Source organism: Peromyscus californicus, unplaced genomic scaffold (assembly GCF_007827085.1).
Source record: "Peromyscus californicus insignis strain IS unplaced genomic scaffold, ASM782708v3 Scaffold_11__1_contigs__length_118956290, whole genome shotgun sequence".
Classification (NCBI taxonomy): domain Eukaryota; kingdom Metazoa; phylum Chordata; class Mammalia; order Rodentia; family Cricetidae; genus Peromyscus; species Peromyscus californicus.
The window spans coordinates 20078320-20099085 of NW_026294402.1; the positions used below are offsets into that span (position 1 = coordinate 20078320).

General features: G+C 41.9%; 1 protein-coding gene across 2 annotated transcripts in view; it reads right to left on the reverse strand.

The window, feature by feature from the left end:
• Dpy19l1 (dpy-19 like C-mannosyltransferase 1) overlaps window positions 1-20766 on the reverse strand; it is a 95855-nt gene that overhangs the window by 56377 nt on the left and 18712 nt on the right. The window contains exons 3-6 of one of the 2 annotated variants that reach the window (XM_052754978.1): window positions 20504-20591; window positions 17463-17600; window positions 14297-14417; window positions 13567-13660 (exon numbers count right to left, since the gene is read on the reverse strand). In XM_052754978.1, the coding sequence (XP_052610938.1) occupies window positions 13567-13660; window positions 14297-14417; window positions 17463-17600; window positions 20504-20591 (441 nt within the window). The remainder of the gene's footprint in view (window positions 1-13566; window positions 13661-14296; window positions 14418-17462; window positions 17601-20503; window positions 20592-20766) is intronic. The other variant, XM_052754984.1, reaches the window with a different exon arrangement.

The window sequence follows — 20766 nt, forward strand, 5'->3', positions numbered from 1 at the left end:
GTGTATGTAAACACACATATATATGTAAATACATATATATTACACACACACACATGTGATTCTGCCTGCTCAATCACTAAATATGCCACTCCCCATTTATTCAATTCTAATTATATTACTTCAAAAAAATTATAAGCCAATAATACAGCAGTCAGGTACTAAAGTTAATCCTTCTATAAATACAGAGAATGTGGTGAACTCTAACCATGGTGGTTGTTTTCACACTTTCAGAATGTGACAGGTCACATAAGCCAAGGAAAACATGCCAGAGATTTGAAGTAGATAGCCAAAATGCTCAATTTCATAAAAAATACAGCATTCTGACCCAACAGAGAACGTGGTACTTCTTACACCCCTATAGCACGGAGCTCTGGAGACAACTCATTCTCTGAATAATCAAACACATAAGACAAAGAAAACATTTTAAGAGCTTAATATAAAATTCCTTTTTTAAGACTTCCCTTGAGCAAAACAGAACAAAACTAAACTTTTCCAACTTTAGTTTTTCTTAATGAAAGAGTAGAGGTAGATGGAACATGTAAGAGGTGCAACACCTGAACAAATCTCAGGCTTGCGCTGCCTTAGCTGTCCATCCTCACTCGGCTGCCACCAGCCTGTGAGGCTCCATGACTGGACAATCTCCAAAGAACATCCCCCACTTCACCAATCCACACAGCACAGGTTCCAGTCTGGCACCATCTGTCTTCTGTGCCTAACTATCCAGTGAGACAGGTTTTCTGACCCACTTTCACAACCTACAAAGCTGTGAGCTGGAGTACAGCCTGCTTGTCTGTAGGGAATAGTCTGAGTTGGGAACACTGTTTAATGATGTGACTTGCAAATAGTCAAAATTAGTATCCCTAACACTAAACTACCATTCTGAGCCTGGAGACTGCCACAAAGATTTTACTTTGATAAAAAGAAAAGGTGTGGTAATCAGAATATTTAAAATTGTTTAAATTTTTCTCCATTATAGTTGATATTTCAGCATTCCTGAGTAATAAAAAAACTCTTCTGTAATATCGCCAACTGTCAGAAAGCATGAAGGCCACTGCTGTGCAAATTTATAAAACATGCTAAGCTCCTGAACATCAGTCATGAACACTTATAGATTTCACTCATCTTTCTGTGTATGTGGTCTACGTGTATGTATGTGTCTATGTATATGTACACAGTGTGTGTCCACATGTGTACATATGTGTGTGGCAACCAGAGGTCAACACTGGGTATTTTCCTCTGTGACTCTCCAACTTTTTTTTTTTTTTTTTTTTTTTTTTTTTTTTTTTTTGAGACAGAGGGTCTCTCCATGACCCTGAAGCTTGTCAAACCTGCTGGTCAATGAGCTCCAGGCACCCTCCATCACCCCTGCCTCCCCTGCACTGGGGATCACAGATGTGTGCTTCTGCAGTACCTGGACTTGACATAGCCACCAGTGATCTGAACTCAGATCAGCATTCTGTGCAAGCTTTACCAGCTGACATCTACCTAGCCTCTTTATTTACTCTTTGAGCCTCGATGATCTTAGACAGAAAAGTAAAGAGGGGCATTAAAGCTTAAAATTGTAAAAACCCACTAAAAATACTTCATAGTTTTGAAATTTAATAATTCTATAATCTTTCTTACTCCCTGATAATTGGAATCAATTATCAAATTTTAATGGGTTTTGTTAATCAGACTATAGCAACACATAGGGAAAATGATGGAACACAAAATAGAACATTTACAGAGAAGAAAAGCACATTCAGAGTTTTTAAAACTATAGTAAATAACATTTGGAATGACTTCTCTTGTGTAAATACTTAATAAATGAGAAAGAGAAAAACATGGAAGCTGAATGGAGAATTTTCAGTTCCTAGTTTGGGAACTAGGGTTCTGAGACCTTCCTGGTCTGGCTCAGAGGAGAGACCCTTCTCCCTACACTTATGGGATGCAATGGTGCAAAAAAGAAGAAAGCTGGGTAGCGAGAGGGCTTGGTGGGTAAAGGCTCTGGCCACTCAAGGCTGGTAATCCGAGTTCAAGCCCCTGAGCTTACACAAAGGTGGTTTTCCTCCATCCATGCACCAAGGCGCATGCCCACACACATGGACACAATAACAATAATGATTTAAAAGAAGAAAGTAAAAGCAAGGGAAGGAAATGACAACAAAGTAGAAAAAACGTTCTCTGCTTGGCGCTGTGCAGGTCTCCAGCTTACATAACAACTCAATGCCTTTAATTTAACTGTCCACCAGCATTTAAACAAACCTCCCTCTCACCATGGTAGGAACCACATACTTAGTACCAGACCAAGCCCTGCCCATGGCAGAGACTCATAGATGGCACCTGAGGATAAACACATAAAAGGCTGCTGGTGGTCACTGGTTTTGGAAACTTGCTGTGGGACATGTCATTATTGTCCTTAGTCACTTGCCCAGACCTAGAAGACAATTCATTGTCAACAGCATGTGGTCAGTGGAGTCTCAGCACCCATACAGGCCGTCCATCCACTGTGCCCTCCACAACCTCCAACCAGGAACTCCCACTTGCTCTGCCTCAGCAGCCTCTTCCCAGGGACTTCTTCCTGATGCTGCTAGACCCGTCATGTCTTTGTGTGTTTGCTTCCCTGAAGACTCTCCCCAGCTCTGCAGCATGCTCTTCCCGCATAGCACACCCACGCACTAGCCCAGGATGCCATCCTCTTCTTCCTCAAGGCCTCCTTCTCCCATGCCTGTTTCCTTTCTCTAAACATAATGAACTGCCTCAGGTCACCATCATCCACATAGCACATCCTACATGAACTGCAACAGGCCACCACTGTCCTCAACAACAGGTCACTGCCATTCTATTTCTCTCTTAACTTCAGATCCAAACATGAGAGCATGTTCAAATGTCCTGCAGGACTCGGCCCCTGCTCAACCGCCAGACCCCTTCCCTCTTCTTCCCCACCTGAGATCTGTGGCTCAGCTACCACGTCTCTGTCAGACTCTCAAGTGAAATGAGCACGTGGATGCAGTGTACGGACAGTGTGTTGAGGGGCAGGGCTGATGGAGCAGCTGGGAACCAGGGAACCGAGGCTTTGGGGTCTGAAGTGATGGTGATGAAGAGGAGAGTGGGAGGTCTTGGGATGCCGAGGAAAGTGACAGGATTCAGAAAAGTGACAGGGTCCACGGGACTACAGAGCCAAGGGCTGAGGAAGGCCACAGGCACCTCAAAGGAGTCAGGCACGGTCTTTCTTTTATTTGCTCAGACAGTGAAGACATCCAAGGGAAAGGATTAGGGAAAAAAGATGCTAGTATTTTCTAACAACAACATTCATCATTTTATGCATACCAAAGGGAAATACTTTAAATATTCATATACAACTGTTAAGCCAAATGGGGTGGATTAAAGATGACAGTAGGCCAAGTTACTAGAACATTCAGAAAAGTCTGCAACTGGCCAGGTTTCAGATGGTACAATACGCAACCTATTTAAGACACATTTTACCAAATCCTGCCTGGATAAGCAATAAATGCCTGCTTTAAGGTAAGAATTAGAAATTGTCACATAAAACTGGGTAAATATATTCTCATGGGAAATTTAACTTTTCCTTAAAATAGACAGGAACCAGTGGAGAAATAAGAAATAGATATTAAAAGAAATATTTTATTCTACCACAGAGCTTCAAAAGAATAGATTTTTTGATCAGTACCTGGGATTGGATTGTGGGGAGATTGTAATGAATATTCATTTCAGAAGTAAAGAGGGACAGAAAATCAAATGGGCAATATATAGATGAATGATCCGGGCCCTTGGGCCTTCAGTAACACATCTAGAAATAAAATCACATTTTAAAAGTTTCTCTGCCACCAAGTGAGCTGCTCTGACCTGCAGTGACCAGGGAAGTTAACCGAAGGACTGGAGAGGAACACACTGTGCTCTGACTGGGGCGTTCATAGTCCAAAGAGAGAGCGTTTTCTGCTAATTTCATCTACAAAACAAAGAAGCAATGGACAGTTGTGACACAAGAACACGAATATCCTTAAGAGGAGGAAAGCAACAGGGGCAGATCAGAGTGGCCAGAGACCCCGTTCGGCAGATAAGAGATGGACAGAAACGAATGAAAAAAAGACTGTCAGTTCTCACGAAGCTAGCTCAGTACAAGACACGAAGGCAAAGGAGGCATAGGAGAGTTCCTGGGCGAGCATGCATCCACTCAGCCTTCCTCCGTCACTGTTCCCTGTGGTGGGTAGCACTATGCAGGTATCACTTCCATAGTTTCCATGCCAAGTTAATAGAACAAACTTGGAGGAGGATGCCGAGGATGCCAAGGAGGAAATGGTTAAAAATGAAGTTCCTCCTTTCCCCTTTCTCTCCATATGTAGAGGCTGCTGGGGCGATAAGGGTAGATGTACAGACAAAAGGAGTCTGGGTCTCCTCCACAGAGAGCTTCCCAGCCTCACGAGGCTGCTAGTCTCAAAGTCTCACTCCCTTAAAAACTGTCATCTCAGGTTCTAAAAACTCTAATTCTAAAATGGAACTGTTTGCACTAAAGGTCACCACACTGGGGCCACTCTCAGTGTGGAAGCAAACTACAATTAAAGGGGGAGACTAGACCTAAGAAACAACACACGAGCGCGCGCGCACACACACACACACACACACACATACACACACACACACACAGCCACACACACAGCACACACACACACACACACACACACACACACACACACAGCCAGAAGAAAAATTCAAACTCAGATTCTTTAAAAAGTTGAAATTTTACTGAGGAACAGAAAGCCTAACAGAGAAAATAAGGGAGGAAAAACCCTAAATTTTTAATTTAAAAAATTCTAATATCCAAACAATTGGACTTTGAGAAAAATGGAAAAAACAATGGGTAAGAAAGTCATCTTAGAATCACCACTAGACAAAATATTCATCCAAACTGAAAACAGTATTTGTCCAAAATGCAGAATCCAGAGTTCCCATAGACAGAATGAACTCTCCTCTGCTACATTAAGACTTTCTGGACAATAAAGATAAAAAGATGGATGCATGGGAACATATTGGGGGGAAGGGGAACCAGTCAGAGGGACTGATGGCAGGCATCCCTGCTGTGAGGCAATTCCCTGAGAGATAAAACCTCCATCTTGGAAAGAAGCTTCATCCTGCAGGGAAGCTCATTGAGCCCAGAAAGTAAACAACTGAAAGGCCTCAGAAAGTCCCTGAAACCAATCAGATTCATCAGGTCCCCACCTCCCCAAACATATATAAATGTAAGGACTGCTGAGAAACAAGCTGAGCTCCCCAAAAAGGCAGTTCAGATAAGCTGCCTAGAAGAAGCACAGATCAGCTGAGTGACCTGGTAAGGTCACTCTCCAATATGAGCTGCCTGCAGACTGTGCAGTGTGCTCCAGGTTCCCGGCTTTGTGAGTTGTCACCTGTGCTGGGGTGGGCTGTGGCTATGCAGCTGTCTTTGAGTCATTCCTGCTCCTGTAAGTGACCCCTCATCCACACTCCTGTAAGTAATCCCAATAAAACTCCCTGATTTACCAAATTGGATTTTGTTGGTATCTTTATGTTAGCCTGTCAGTTCCCTACCCAGCAGAGTAGACAGATGATTGTTCACACCTTCCCAGAAACAGTGTCACACAATGAGGCTGAAAGACAGCAAAACAAACCTTCAATGCCTAAGGAAGAATAGAATTCTGTAATAAGGCAAACAGCAAGAGAAAAAAAAAGTCAAACAAGGAGTGTTCAAATCTGCAATTTTAAAATGATCTCTAGGTTCACTCGATGTTTCAGAACTACCTGAAAAAGTGATTCTCAAAATTCAAGGAACACATAAGAAAGAGACCACTATAGAACGCCAGGTGAAGACAAACCCAGAGGGAAGGATTCTCAGGATGGTGGAGACAGAGGTCTGGGGAACGGCCCTGTGGGCAGCCTAGAAAAGGTCCATCTAGATGGCAGCAGCAGAAGAAGAGGAGGAGTTCCAGAGAGAAACATAAAAGGGGGCTGGGTGGGGGCAGAGGGGCTGAAATAAAAAGTGAAAAATATGAACTTATAGTTCAGTTGTAAAATTGAAGGAGGAGTAACCAGAATACAGAAAACCAGGGAAACCAAATTAATAAGCAATTATGTATACAATGAAATCCACTTTTAGATTTTGATGTCATTCCAAGGTACAACATTATACATTTATGCAAATGTTCCAAATTTAAAAATGCCAAATCCGAAATCTTTCTGGTCAGGTCAGTGAATCTCAATGTGTAATGACTACATTGACGGCTATACATCCACCCGGGTCACTTCTTCAGACACACTGATTTGGATGCCAACTGGTATTTGTCATGCAAATGACTATGAGAAACAAAACCATGAAAATACCCCAGATGGTATCAAAACAGATATTCCTATTTACCAATAACCCCCAAATAGTAATGTTGGTTAATTTTGGCTTAAAACCATTAGGAGTGAAACTATCCCTAAAACAGATTGAGGCAAACACAAATTGCCATATCATGGAAACTTATGGAGTCATGGGCGGGGTGATAAATGGAGAATGAACCCGGGGCAGGTACAGTCACAAGGGACCTGTAAAACCACAGAAGCACTGCATACAGCAGCAGGTCTCAACCTGTTGGCCATAACCACTAGAAAATGTGTATTTCCAATGGTCTTAGGGACCCTCAACCATAGCTTTATTGTCATTACTACTTCATAACTATAAGTTTGCTACTGAGCAGTGTCTCGGTTCCTAAGACCATGGGACATAAGTGTTTTCCAATAGTCATGACCCACAGGTCAAGAAATGCTGGCGTAGAGCATGTCACCTTTTTTTCCCAATCTTTGCTGTAGTTAAAAAGTCAATATAGTGATTCCAAGAAGAAGAAATCAATGAGAAAATCACTCAAATGATTATAAAAATCCCCTGTATGACAGTGTAGAAACAGCAAAAATAGATGCTGATAAATGGCAATATTGAAGACAGTCAACTTGCAGGCGTCAAGTGGAAACAGAAGGGCAGGTACAAGTCTTGACATAAGAACACCGAAGTCCTGGGACTGCGGAGACCTTAGGAAATGAACTCTGAAGAGGTGGGGGGACGAACAGAAAGTCCAGATCCTTCTGCATGCCATTCATCTTTGAAGTACTTTAGGTGAAGCTTTTTAAAAATAAAATACTACTCTCCTTGAAAGTCAAATAGATAGTTATTTTTCTTTCATTACTTGGAATGTGTAAATAATAAATTAAGCTATAGATAATTTAACTTCTGTAGAAAGAATGTTTAAAATGTGCTTACACAAAGACTGTGGAACACACATTCTGAAGTCCTGTCTGCACTCAAATCCCAACACTGCAACAGAACAGCTCTCAGAAGATCTTAGAAAAATTACTTCCTATTATCTAAACCTCAGCTTCATCTAAAGAACCTGCTCACCTGTCTCACAGAGGCAACATAGGCCTAAGTGAGTTTACCACCACAAAGAGCCGGTACACAGTATAAGATGGGTTTCTTCAATATGAAAGTAGTCTTCAGTAATGACCAGACTACGTGGAGAGAATGGAAACCAATGCAGAATGGATGCCACCGGACAAATACTTCCTAAGGTGGTAGGTTCTAGTAAGGCTTATGTGGTGGTATTGTGTTCCCCAAAATATTGTGTACCTTAATAAACTTATCTGGGGTCAGAGAACAGAAAAGCCACAAGATACTTAGGCTAGAAAATGTTAGCACACACCTTTAATCCTAGCACTCCAGAGGGAGAAATCCCTCTGGATCTCTGTGAGTTCAAGGCCGCATTGGAAACAGCCAGGCATGGTGACTCATGCCTTTAATCCCAGAAAGCAGCCTTTAATCCCAGGGAGTGGTGGTAGAAAGCAGAAAGGTTTATAAGGCGTGAGGACCAGAAACTAGAAGCATTTGGCTGGTTAGGAGACATTTGGCTGGTTAAGATTCAGGATTTCGAGCAGCAGTTCAGCTGAGAGCCATTGGGATGAGGACACAGAAGCTTCCAGTCTGAGGAAACAGGACCAGCTGAGGAATTGGCCAGGTGAGGTGGCTGTGGCTTGTTCTGTCTTTCTGATCTTCCAGCATTCACCCCAATAACTGGCCTCGGGTTTGATTTTATTAATAAGAACTTTTAAGATTCATGCTACAGGCTTACATGATAAAGAATAATCCACTTCTACCATGCCTTTTATATGTGGCCACTCTGCCATGGGTGGAACCTCCAGAGCTGTGAGCAGAACAAATGTCTTTGCAAGCTGAACCTTTGGCTTGAGAGCAATGGAACGTGAACATAAATGCCCTCTTGTTTACAGGGCTTTCAAAGTCATCTTCAGTTGTCAGGCCCAAATGCCCTTGTGTCCCGCCTTTCGCTTCCTAAGCCTCTGTCTCAGTACTGCACGCCATCTTCTGTTTGTACCAGTCAGAACATTTCTGACACATTAATCCCAAAAAGAAAACAAATCTCTGCCTCAATAACACTGTAATCGGTACATGTCTTCCATTGGTAAGTTTTAATGAATTTTATGTGTGTGTCTCTGTATTTTTCCAGACTGCCAGTTGCAAAACATTCCCTAGCACATCACTGCAAAGGAGATAGTAATTCCACAATAAACTGGCCAATTGCCTTTCAGTGCACAATGACCAGCGTTAACTCCAAACCATAGGACTGTGAAGCCATGCTACACTGTCAAGAGCTGTTTGCCTGCTTGATATCTGCTCTGGAATCCAACAACAAATACTTTTGGTAGTTACCAATCAAAGAAGTTCATGCCTTGGGCATGTATGAATTTTCCCCAAAAAGAAACTATGGAGGAGAAACTCTATCCTTAGATATGATCTCCTGGTACTGTGAATCTAGAGGATGGAAATACCAAGATCCCTACTGAACATGAACTAACAATACAGCCTGAATAGTAATTAGAAGCAAATATTTAGGAGAAATACTGAAATACTGAGACTTCCAGGAAAAGGATTACACTGTGAATAGGCTATGTTTGGAAAATATATCTCATTTGTCTCTTTAAGTCAAATTTGGGAGCCAGCCCCAATCACTGTTTTCTATTTCCCTTCCACTTCCACTTCTGAGGAAAAGCAACAGTCATCTGGCTTCTGAAAATATATATCTGCATTGTCATGTTATTTTAAAAACAAACATACATTTGAAAAGGTATCGTACACTTAGTCTGTCCTGCAAATTTCTCGTCGGTTAGACAAAAATCTAAATTTTATTTCTCTCTACCTAACACAATTCATATTGACAAATTCCTATGACAATTTTTTATAGCATCCTCTTTATTCTTAACTCAGATTTTAAAAACTCTGCACCTTTATCCCAGTCAAAATATTAGAAAAGTAATTAATTTAACCTTCAAATAAGAAAACATTAGCAAACTGTAAACATAGTAACTCTGAAAGCACTTCATGGCAGTTAACACCAACACTTAGAAGTACAACCAGCAGCCAGAGACAGCTTGAGTGGTTTAATTGGAAAAGCACTTGGAGGAGGAGGAGCGAGTTCTGTCCTCAGAGCCTGCACTCGAGCCTGGTGCTTTAGACTTGCAATGCCAGTGCTGGGCAGGCAAAGACAGGCTGACCCCTAGACCAGGCACGTTCTAGGCCAGTAAGACCCTGTCTCACACCCCAGGGTCATCCTCTGGCCCACTACGCTAAGAGCTCCAAGCTCTGTGGGGATGCCAAGTGCGGGAGGACCTCGGAGTTGAGGATGCTGTGTCACTGAAACCCTTGCAGTCTCCAAAGTGACAGGTTCCTTTTTCACTGACAGCTTGGGGACGGGGACTGGTCACAGGAAGTGAAGGCCGAGTTGAGGGTTTAGGCGTTTTCATTATCAACCACCAAAACCCAGGCATGGAAAAGTGGTTAAAGGTCAAATTGACAGCTGTCACTCAATCTTCCCTACACGACAATGCTTCCACAAAATGACAAAAAGATGAAGTTTAGAAAGCTTCCAAATGGCCAAGCAGAGGAAGAAGGTTCATGAAAAGTGGTACAATCAGAGAGCAAGGAGGCCTGTGCTTTCCACATGCCTCCCCCACATGTCTCTCCATCCCGTCCTTTGTAATTGACTTTACAGCAGCCCAGCAGCACAGGCACATGTTTCCTGAGTTTAACCAGAAGCTCCGACAAACTGAGTCAAGAACGGGGACATCAAACTTTTACAGCCATCCAGCCAAAGCACACGTGACCAAGAGACTTGTCAAAGAAATTTCTGTGTGGGTGGCGTTAAATAGAGACTGTGAGCAGAGAAACTGGGCTGGTTTTCCCATCTATCTTCAGAGATACCTTTGGGCAGGACTAAAAATGATGGGGGACAGGAGGGATGCACAGAGGAACTTTCTATTCTATGTTTTAAGGCACATTGGATTTCAAATTGCAGAATTTACACACACACACACACACACACACACACACACACACACACACACACATGTTTAAAGTAGATGCTAGACTATCCCATCTTTAATGGTGTCAGTAAACCTAAGCATGTTATATTTGTGTGTCTGTGTGTGCTGGGTTATGCTGTAATGCTTTCTCTATCCGTAGCTGCAGTCCTCCAAATGTCTACATTACAGTTTTAGGTGGCGGTGAGGGAGCAATTTAGATTCAGAGGGTCCAAATCTGTCCAAATCTGTCTGGACAGTGGTCTGTTCTTCTCCCAGGGTCAAGTCCTGAAGCTTGCTTCAGCTTGGCCTGCTTTGCTGCCTTTGACCTCTTCTGTACTGCCCAAGCTTGATTCTCCACCACAGCCTGCATTACCAGTACATGTTCACCTCCCAGCTATCTTTGTGGTTTGTGGAACCACAAAGTAGACATCATACTGCCTGAAACCCCAGATGCCCATATGCCAAGCTGGGAATTAACCTTTAAGCTGCACAGATCTGAGAAGGCAGAAGAGAAACATCATAGAAACTATATTCCATCTCATCTGACATCAGGCTTTAGAGCATGGTGACAGGGACCCTCCTCCATTTCAAAGTTAGCCTTGCCTTTGGGGAAGGTGGTTTACCATGTCTCTGAGGTTCGTGGTATTTCTGCTTCTCTTTACCTGTCTCTCACCAGCCTGGAAATTGCTGAGGATGCTAAGTTGGCTGGCCAAGGGCCATCAGGATCCACTTGTCTCAGCCTCCCCACATTCCAGTGCTAGGATGTACCTGCCTGCATGTCTTCTTGTTTCCTAACAAGGCAGAGTGGTTTGGATAAGAATGTCCCCAGAGGCTTGGGCCTTTGAGAACTTGGTCCCCAGGTGGTGGCGCTTGTGTGGGGATCATAAAGCCTTGCTGGAGGAATTAGAGGTGGGCTTTGAGAATTTATACCTTTGCCTCACACCCCTCTTCCAGTCTGCTCTCTCAGCTTCCTGCTGCTGCCCTGCCTGCACCTTGCTACCATGCCTCCATGCCAGGATAGACCCTTAGCCCTCTAGAATCATACACCAAAGTCAACTCGTTCTTGCATAGCTTGCCTTGTCATGGTGTTTTGCACCAGCAACAGAAAAATGACTAATACGTGTGGGTTCTGGTGAAAACCCAGGTCTCCATGCTTGAAAAGCAAGCACTGTGCCAACTGAGCTGTTTCCCAGTCCCTAAAATATTCTTCTCCAGGAAAAAAAAAAAACAAAACTGGAGTACCAACCTACAAAGTTGATTCAAAGCTTCCTATAGGTGATGCTCTGTAGTGTGATGCTGTGCTGGGGTTCACTGTGTGCCTCTGGGGAAGATGGCAGTTAGGGGTCATCTAAGATCACAGCTCAGCTTGAACCATGGCCCACTGCTTGTGAAACTTCAAAGTTACTCCATTCACTTTGGAATAAGTTTGAAACCAGCCTCACACTAAGGCCTTCATCATCCAGCCCACCCACGGCTGTAACTTGAGTTGCCCCCTAGCCCCTCGAGAACATGAACCCTCTGTCACCTCGCTGTCTGCTTTCACATCTTACGTGCCCTATTTCTGCCTAACCTCGGGGTGTTTTCCTGTTACTTCCACCTGTTTAAATCCTCTTATTGTTCAGGGTTGGGCTAAAGTGCCCCTTCAATCAGAACAAACTTCTTCTACTTCGGGATTCTAGACTTTCACTGATAGGCATTATGCCCCCATCTTCATCTCCCACCCTGCCTGCTCCCATTTTGTCACAGCCCACAGTCTTAAGAAAAAAGCTACCCAGCATGTACCTTAGGTGCTGACTGAACAAGTGCACATGATTGCCCATATATGGAGAAGAGTGTTTGTTTATCACGAAAGGTTAGGGCTAAAGATTAAGGAAGTTCTCCAGGGCAAGTGGCACTAGTGCCAGAACCTTACGTACAGAAGTTCCAGCAAGCATGGGAAGAAATCAGTGTGAACGCTGACTCTTATAAAGGGGAGAAAGGCTTCCGACAACAAAAGAGTAGAACTATCTGTGCGGCCTAGCAGTAACACCAAGTTTGCGTTTAGCTTACTCAAATCTAGTCTCCTAAGGATGTTCAAGGTGTCTGTGTTTTAAATGGATATGTAAATACCTTTAAACTGATCTAGTTGCTTCTTCATTTGATAAGTATTTATCAAGTAACTTCTATATACTCAAACAATGAGATAAAAACAGATCTTCAAGAAGTTATAACTGAAAATGCAAAGAAGGTAATAGGACAGTAAGGGACCCTAAGTCTTTTCCACTAACCCAAGTGAAAATCGTATTTGTATGCACACAGTCCTGCACTACAGACGGCCAGCAAGCAGTAGGAAGAAACATCGAAGATTCTTTCAAGGTGAGACAAGCTCAAGTGGCTGAGGAGACAGCTCGTAATAAAGTGCTTCCCTTGCGAACATGAGGACCTGAATTCAATCACCAGAAGCCACGAAAGAAGATGGATAATCGTAGCATGTAATCCTGGCTCTCTGGAGGAGGAGACAGGTGGATTCCCGGGGCTTGACAGTCAGCTAGCCTAGCCCACCTGGTAAGTTCTGGCAAGGGACTTAGTCTCCAAAGTTTGGCAGTGCCTAAGAAATGACATCCAACATCTTCCTCTGACATCCACACACATGCATGTGCACCCCTACATACACGTGCACCCACAGATATGCACATGCACACACACAAATGAAATACAATAGTTCAGACAAGCAGAGACACATATTGCAATATATTATCAAACTAAAAAGGGAAATGTGCAAACAAAACCTTTAAGCACTATCGTTATTTAAGTTGCAGGAACACTGTCTGACTGCAAAGACAGATAGACAGGAAACAAAATTGTGCAGAGCACACTTCTGCTTTAACACCAGCAAAGCAGAGGCTGCTATTATCATTTGATATAGGTGGTGCTTCCTAATACTTTATGAAAATGATGCCTATTACATATGATCACATGCCTATGAATCTTAGCATTTAACACATATGCCCACCACACTCCATTTAAGCCTCTAAAACTATCTGAAATGTGATTTTCATACCAACAGTGAAATCTGATAAATAAGAAATCCTATTATAATCACAAATAGACATTTTAGGAACACTATTAAAACTGAGCAATAAGTTATCAATAATTATTAACTAAAAGCTTTTTATTATATTTTATAAACACATATTGAAATGTTCTTACCTCAAATATGTGCCATAGATGAAGAATAATGCCATCATTAGTCCATTTAACATAAAAATTACAGCAACATAAAAGCAAGCAGGATCTCCCAATCCTTTAAAAATAAACAAAACATATGTTCTAGCCACAAATTATGTTATGAGTCTAGCAATTTACATTCAACTGTGCTTACTGTGAAACGGTTGCCAGATAAATGGTTTCCTTGGTTCCCATATGAAAACAGGACAGGAATGCAGAATAATGATGAGGAGAGTATTACAGATACGCTGCTCTGAAACAGGGCTGCAAACCTGTTGATACCCTGGCTAAGGAGATGGCGGGCGGGTGAGCTGGGCTGGGTTAGGTGGCAGGAGAGTAAGGCAGAGGCAGCACCACAGCCTCTGGGAGGGGGCATCAACAACCACAGTGATGTTACCTCGGAAGAGCATTGCTATGCTGTGGCAAGTACCTTGCTATGAAAAAGCTCGAAGTCCACAGAAAGGTGGCATGTAACATCCCAGGTGATACCTGAACCACCTCAGCCCAAGGGCCGGATGTGACTAAAACAGCTTCCGGTTCAGCCCACTTCTTCCAGCCATGTGATTACCCTGTTACCATGGAAGCAAACCAGCCTGCCCAAATGTGTGACTTGAAGAATCCAAGAGCTACAATGAAATGGTTGTTATTTTTCCTAAGATTAAAGGGTATTACGTTCCAACAGACAACTAGACAACATGACAGAGGAGCTCACCCTCGCAGCTTTCAATTGGACTGAGCCCTTCTCCTCGGGTAACTGTCCAGCATATCTTGGTCTGTATACCAATCAAATCCATTATTTTGGTGTAAATGCGGTACCAGCTGGCTAAGATCACCTTTTTAAAGAAAATAAAGATATCATAAGAAATAGTTTCCATGACTAAATGTGTTTTAGAGATTTTTATAATTGTCAAACTTTCTTTTTATGCTTCATCTGTTTGACTCCCGCTCTATCTAGTCACAGGAGGCTCAGCCTCTCCCACACAGACTCTTAACTACACAAGTCTTTGCTGACACACAGGGAAGAAAGAATAAAATAAGAAACTTGCAACATTTACATTTTTAAAACATATACAATTCTACCAAGGAACATAAAAGGCCTAAACAAGTATATATATATATATATATATATATATATATATATATATATATATATATATATATACTATGTCTGATTTTTCAAGATGTAAAATCACATCTCAAATTAATTCATAAAGATAAAAAAACCCTACTCCAAACCTCAGTACCTCAAATTATTCTAGAAAAGTAAAAGGAAGAATACAAGGGGAAAGTCCTAATGAACATAGAGTCTACCACTGAAAATAACTGAAGCAGCATGGCACCGGCAGAGGCATCCCCAGATGGAGCCATGGAATAGTGGAGGCGGTGGACACAGCTGATCTGCCTTCCAGGCAGAGGCACTCCCAGCCCCAGCAGCTGCCCAGATGGTTGGCTGCTGACAGCTGTCAACTCTAAGGAACTGCTCTGGGCTGAAGAAAGTACTGTACTCAAGGTCACACAAGGAAGACTGCATCCTACAACAGACCCCACTGAACTGATGCTGGTCCAGGGGTCTTTGTCAAAGGGAGCCCAACTGCAAAGCTATCCCCGCCAGCGAGCCCACGAGGTTTCCCGGGGCTTCTGATGAGGCTCCATCACAGCTCAACCCTGTTTATAACTCCTTCTGCTCCATCAGCCTGGCTCAGTGTGAACCCAAGGGCACTCACTCTCTGCCACACTTTCGGCAAGCAAATCTCCAGTTCGGAGCCCACTTTCAGGACCTCAAATGAGGCAATACTGAGCACCAAATCCAGACACAGGGGACAATCATCTGTATGTACACTACTTGAAATCAGTGGGGAGAAAATGGGCCTCTCACCAGTGTTAAGTTATATAGAAGACCAGTATGAAAAAAAAATCTTACTCTACAAACCCACCAACACAAATTCCATATAAGTTAAAAATAGAAATATAAATAATATATATAAATATAAATATTTTACATGCATTTTTAAAAGTAGTAAGTTAAAAGATTCATGGTCATAAAATGTTACATAGAAAAATATGCATCCATAGCTAAAAAGGAAAATATTTTATTATTATGTCATAATAACATTTATAAAAAAAATGAGTCTTTAAGAAACCCAACAGAAACAGACAAGGAGGCATGAACAGGAATTCTTTTTTAAAATAGAAATGGATAGTTACATGGCACCGAAATGCATACATATACATGAATGAATAAAATACATCAAGTAGTTATAATTTCCTTGTCTATCAAAATCAGCATGGATGCAAATCAACATTTCCAAAACTGCTGTTGGCAGGAATTCAATCCCTACAACCTGTGTGGAAGGCCTTTGGGCAATATGGCCCCCAAATCATTACAAGACATATTCTCCTGAACTGGAGGGCTATATCCACAAATTATAGTTTTAAAAACCATGAATAAATGTTTTGCTGGTGGTTTCTGTCAATTTGACACAAATCTAGACATATCTCGGAAGAACAACTCTTAATTGAGGAAATGCCTCTAAAAGACTGGCCTGCCAGCAAGTCTGGGGGCATTTTCTTGATTCATGATTGATATGGGAGGGCCCAGCCACATGGGTGGTGCCACTCCTGGGCAGGTCATGGGGAGCAAGCCAGTAAGCACATTCTCTCATGGTCTCTTCTTCTGTTCCTGCCTCGAATTCCTACTTTGGCTTTTCTCAATGGACTATTGCCATCAGATAAACCACATAAACCCTTTCCTCCCCAGGTTCCCTTTCGTTGTAGTGTTTTATCACAGCAGTAGAACCTAAAAAGGCAGCTGTGTATGATTAAGATTTAGATTCGTGGACATTTGCTGCAGCTTTATCTATAATAGTCAGAAGTTTGAAAAGTTAAGATGTCCATAAAAATGGGCTAAGGGAGACAATAGTAGATCACTCACACAGCCAATAAAAATGACATAATGGAAGGGAGGTGGAAGAGAGGTGGTTATAAATACCCCCAAAGACAAAATGCACACATAAAAAGATTGCACACACCGTGTAATCCCATTTTTGTAAAGTCTACTTGCATACAGTCACAGAAAATACTCAAAAGTAGTACTTTGTAGGAAATCACTGAACTGTGGAGGGCAGGCATGCTGATTACTCAATAATCAACCAAGTCATTGATCCAGAAGGGAAGTCCTCTCAATAGAAAAAAAGACTGCAGACCCACTAAGAACAGCTGCTGAGCAGAGACCGAGGCAGACAGCCCAGCCACCAGGGTTCCATTGTGTACCACGTGCTAAGCAGGTAAAAGGCAGACATGATCTTTACAAAGACATCCTGATTTCAAGTCACAAAGGAAGTGGCTTCTTAGCCCAGGGCCCAGAAGATGCTTAAGAAGTATGTCCAATGAAGGCAGGAAGGGCAATGAAAGTCCAAAAACGTTACCAATATCACAGTTCTCCTTCCTTGCCTCCTGGGTGAGCCCACCTTCCTCCTAGCCCTGCCCCAAAAAATGCTCTCGATTAAAAGAAGAACCCTAGAGAGGGAAGAATGTGACCCTACAGAAAGAAGGGATGTGACCCTACAGAGGAAGGGATGTGACCCTACAGAGGGAAGGATGTGACCCTACAGAGGAAGGGTTGTTATCTGGTAAATGACATATGACAAGAACTCACCAAATGTAGACAGTCCCTCACTTTCCAATAATGCAATCACAATTACAGCTCTCAAAGATTCAAAATCCCCCCAATAAACTCCTTCCCCACGGTGCATATTCTCTATCAAAAAGTGAAATAAAACTTAGTATGGTGAATCAGAACTTAAGCGTTAGAATCACATTTAATTTTTTAAAGGCATTTTTTTAATGAAAAATCACAAGTGAGAAAACTAACAACTTACCTCCGGGTAAAGATTGAACCTTTTTAACGTGTTAATAACAAGTGGGTACTCAGTTAGCTTGTCATTCATTATCATCCATACTCCATTCAAAAAGGACGGTGCTTCCACAATAGTCTTGAAGTAAGAATAATACAGCCCCTGAAAGAAGGATTCGCTCCAGTTACAACAAAAAGTGCACAGTTATTCATCTCCTTAGATTACAAATATTTAAAATACATTGCTTTTGAAAACTGAGCACTCAAGCAGGTAATAGTCACAATTAATTTCACAGGCTTCTAGTCACTTATAAATTCTTAGGTTGTAAAAAATATTTTAGAAGAATTTCATCTTAATTAAAGTAATTATGTGGAAAAATAATTTCAAAAATAGTTTCAGAATTTAAATATATATACATGTAATTCAGCACATGACATGTATGAAAAGTCTATTGAATACACAAAATTATATCAATCTTACTTCCTCCAGATTTACATTCAAATATCCAAATGTCTTTTAAAAAGACTGAACATTATACACATTCCTATTAAACAATATTTTTACAGATCATTTCCCCCACAGCAACTCAACAAATGAGTTGGCACTGGGGCCGGGGGCAGAGTGGGGGTCTTGGGGGGTTGTATTTTGAGGGAAATGGGGAAGTTTTGTCTGACATGCTACTTTGAAAAGGTTTCTAACATAAGACAAAAATGAAGAGGCAGGGCTGAAGATGTAGCTCACTTGGCTGAGTGCCTGCCCATCATGCAGGAGGCTCTGGGTTCGATGCCCACCACTCTACACATCTAACACTGCAATCCCATAAATGAAGGCAGGAGGAACGTCCTCAGCTACAAAGTAAGTTTGAGCCAGCCAGGGATACACGAGACTCCTCCTCAATATAAATAAATTAAATTAAAATAAACTCCCTAACAGTCCATGAAGTTTAGGCAAGAGTCTGAGGACCATCGTAAGGGATGTGGATGGGCAGAGTACAAATGCCACCTTCTCTGCAGTTTCAGTAGAGCAGCAGCAACTGCCAAGCTCTGACTTCCCCACTACCCAGTGTCTGGAGAGGAGGAAATTTGATTCTGCCTTGCACTAGTTCACACATAATCCTTTCTAAACTTACACTTCCTACTGTATAAGTTATCAAGGTCTCTAAAACTTTCTTGTAGACCAGAACAGGTGACCATGACCTCCTTTGGAAATAGGGTCCGTAATGGTGTAATCAAGTTGAAGCAAAGACAAAGCAGATCAGGTGACTCTAAACTGAGCAGAGCTTTAAGGCATGGAAAGACAGACATGAAGGATGAAGGCGATGGAGGAGTGATGCAGCACACGCCTAGGAACCCTAGCCGGCCTCAGGGGGAAGCCCACCTTGCTGAACTCCTTTCCAGACTCCGGAACTGACAAAAACAGATCCCCACTGTTTCCATCCAACCTGGATGGACATTGTCATGGCAGGGCCCGGGACTGCGGCATCTGCCCTGCTCGGGCAGAGCCCAGAACTCCTTCATCCACCCTGCTCTGTGAGTTTCATTTTAGAAACATATAGCATTTTACTTAATTATAAAACATACAAGTTTAAATATTTAAGTAACAAAAATAAAGAAAAGGCATTAATTATTTAACAAATTGGAAGAGAACACCAAGTAATCCTACTGGGCATTTTAAGTGGAGCACAGACAAGCTATGAGAAAACCCTGGATTTCTTTTAATAATTATATTTCTAGTAATGAGTTTGACATTTTTATCCTATTAAATAATTTGAAATTAACAGTCTCATATTAAAACAAATTAAATATCAAGTAAAAAAAATCAAACCCTAAATTTTAATTTTAAAATCTTAATATAAATTCAGGACTTACTGTTTTGTAAATAATAAACAAACAAACAAACAATGTTTGCTAACGCTACTCACCAAAAAGTAGCAATGAACACCAGCAGCACAGACCTCCTGGTATCTATACTGTCTGCAACTGAAAAGAACTGAGGCTCCCTAGAAAACTGGCTGCTGCCAGCCCTGGGTAGGAACAGTCATGCAGCACCCCAAAATAAGGAAGTCCTGGACACCAAGGAAACACTAGTGAGGTCACACTGTGGGACAGGACAGCCAACTGCAAGAGACTGGCCAACTCCAGGCACCAAAGGTCACAAAATACATTCCAATCAGTCTACGGATTCTAACTAGAAGATGTGACAATCAATTTGTTTTTATGAAAAAGATATGGTAAATAAAAGAATTGATCATTTTCCTGTATTTCCACCACGAAGTAAACCTCAGAAAGAAATTGGAGCCAGATGTAGGAAAATTCTTTACAGAGTTACAAGTTAACTGTGCAGGAAAATAACAAGTTTGTCTATTCTAACAAGATGAGTCAACTACAAGGATGGCTGGGCTCTGAGAAGAACTCAGCGAGGACACTACAATAAAAAGCGCCCAGCAGCACCTGGAAGTACCTCACAGAAAGCGAGTCACATCTTCCATCAGCCTTCAAAAACCCAGGAGACAGGAACACAGTGAGAACATGAGTTACAGTGGACAATTTCTACTAAACATATATATGATGTGTGTGTGCACACACGTGTGTGCATGCGTGCGTACATGCATACGTGTGCGTGTGTGTTTGTGTGTACTGGTTTCTCAATAGATAAATGGCAGAAAAAGAAACAGAAAGGGATTTAGAGATGCTAGGACTCAGCAATACAGCAGGTCAACACAAGTGTAGACAGTTCAGAACAACAGCTGCTGGTAAGTGCCAATGAGCTCATTCAAACACCAATCTATATTTGATGGTGCTAAGAAACTGCTAACAACAGAAAGTCCTCTGAGGAACTCTGAATGTGCTAGCACAGAGCAATTGTAATTCCCATTAAACAGAGATGGGTGTTTAAGAAGGTATGGATGACCGTGGGTTGTCTGTCATGGAAGCTACAAAATGAGGAGGGAGAACTGTCTACTCCTTTAACCTGGGAATGTCTTGTTGAAACTTTTCATGCTAAAAAAACTTTAAAATATTTAGAGTCCCCAAATACTACAATGAAATACTATAGACAAAACGAACCATTTCAGTGCGGAAAGCCATCTCCCTTTCCAGGGTTGAGAGGTGAGAAAAATGCCGATCATTTTCAAAAAGGTGTGTTATGTGGCTCCTGGAAACATTAAAACAACAAAGTCAAGAGTGTGCAGCTGTAAATTACTCCAAAAGCAAAAAGGGAAGGCCTACAGATTATAGACAGTTTGTAATAAAACTCAAAAATGATTGTATTTATATTTGTTTTCTACCAGGTTTTTACAATTCTACTAAAATTCCTCTCCATAAGAAAA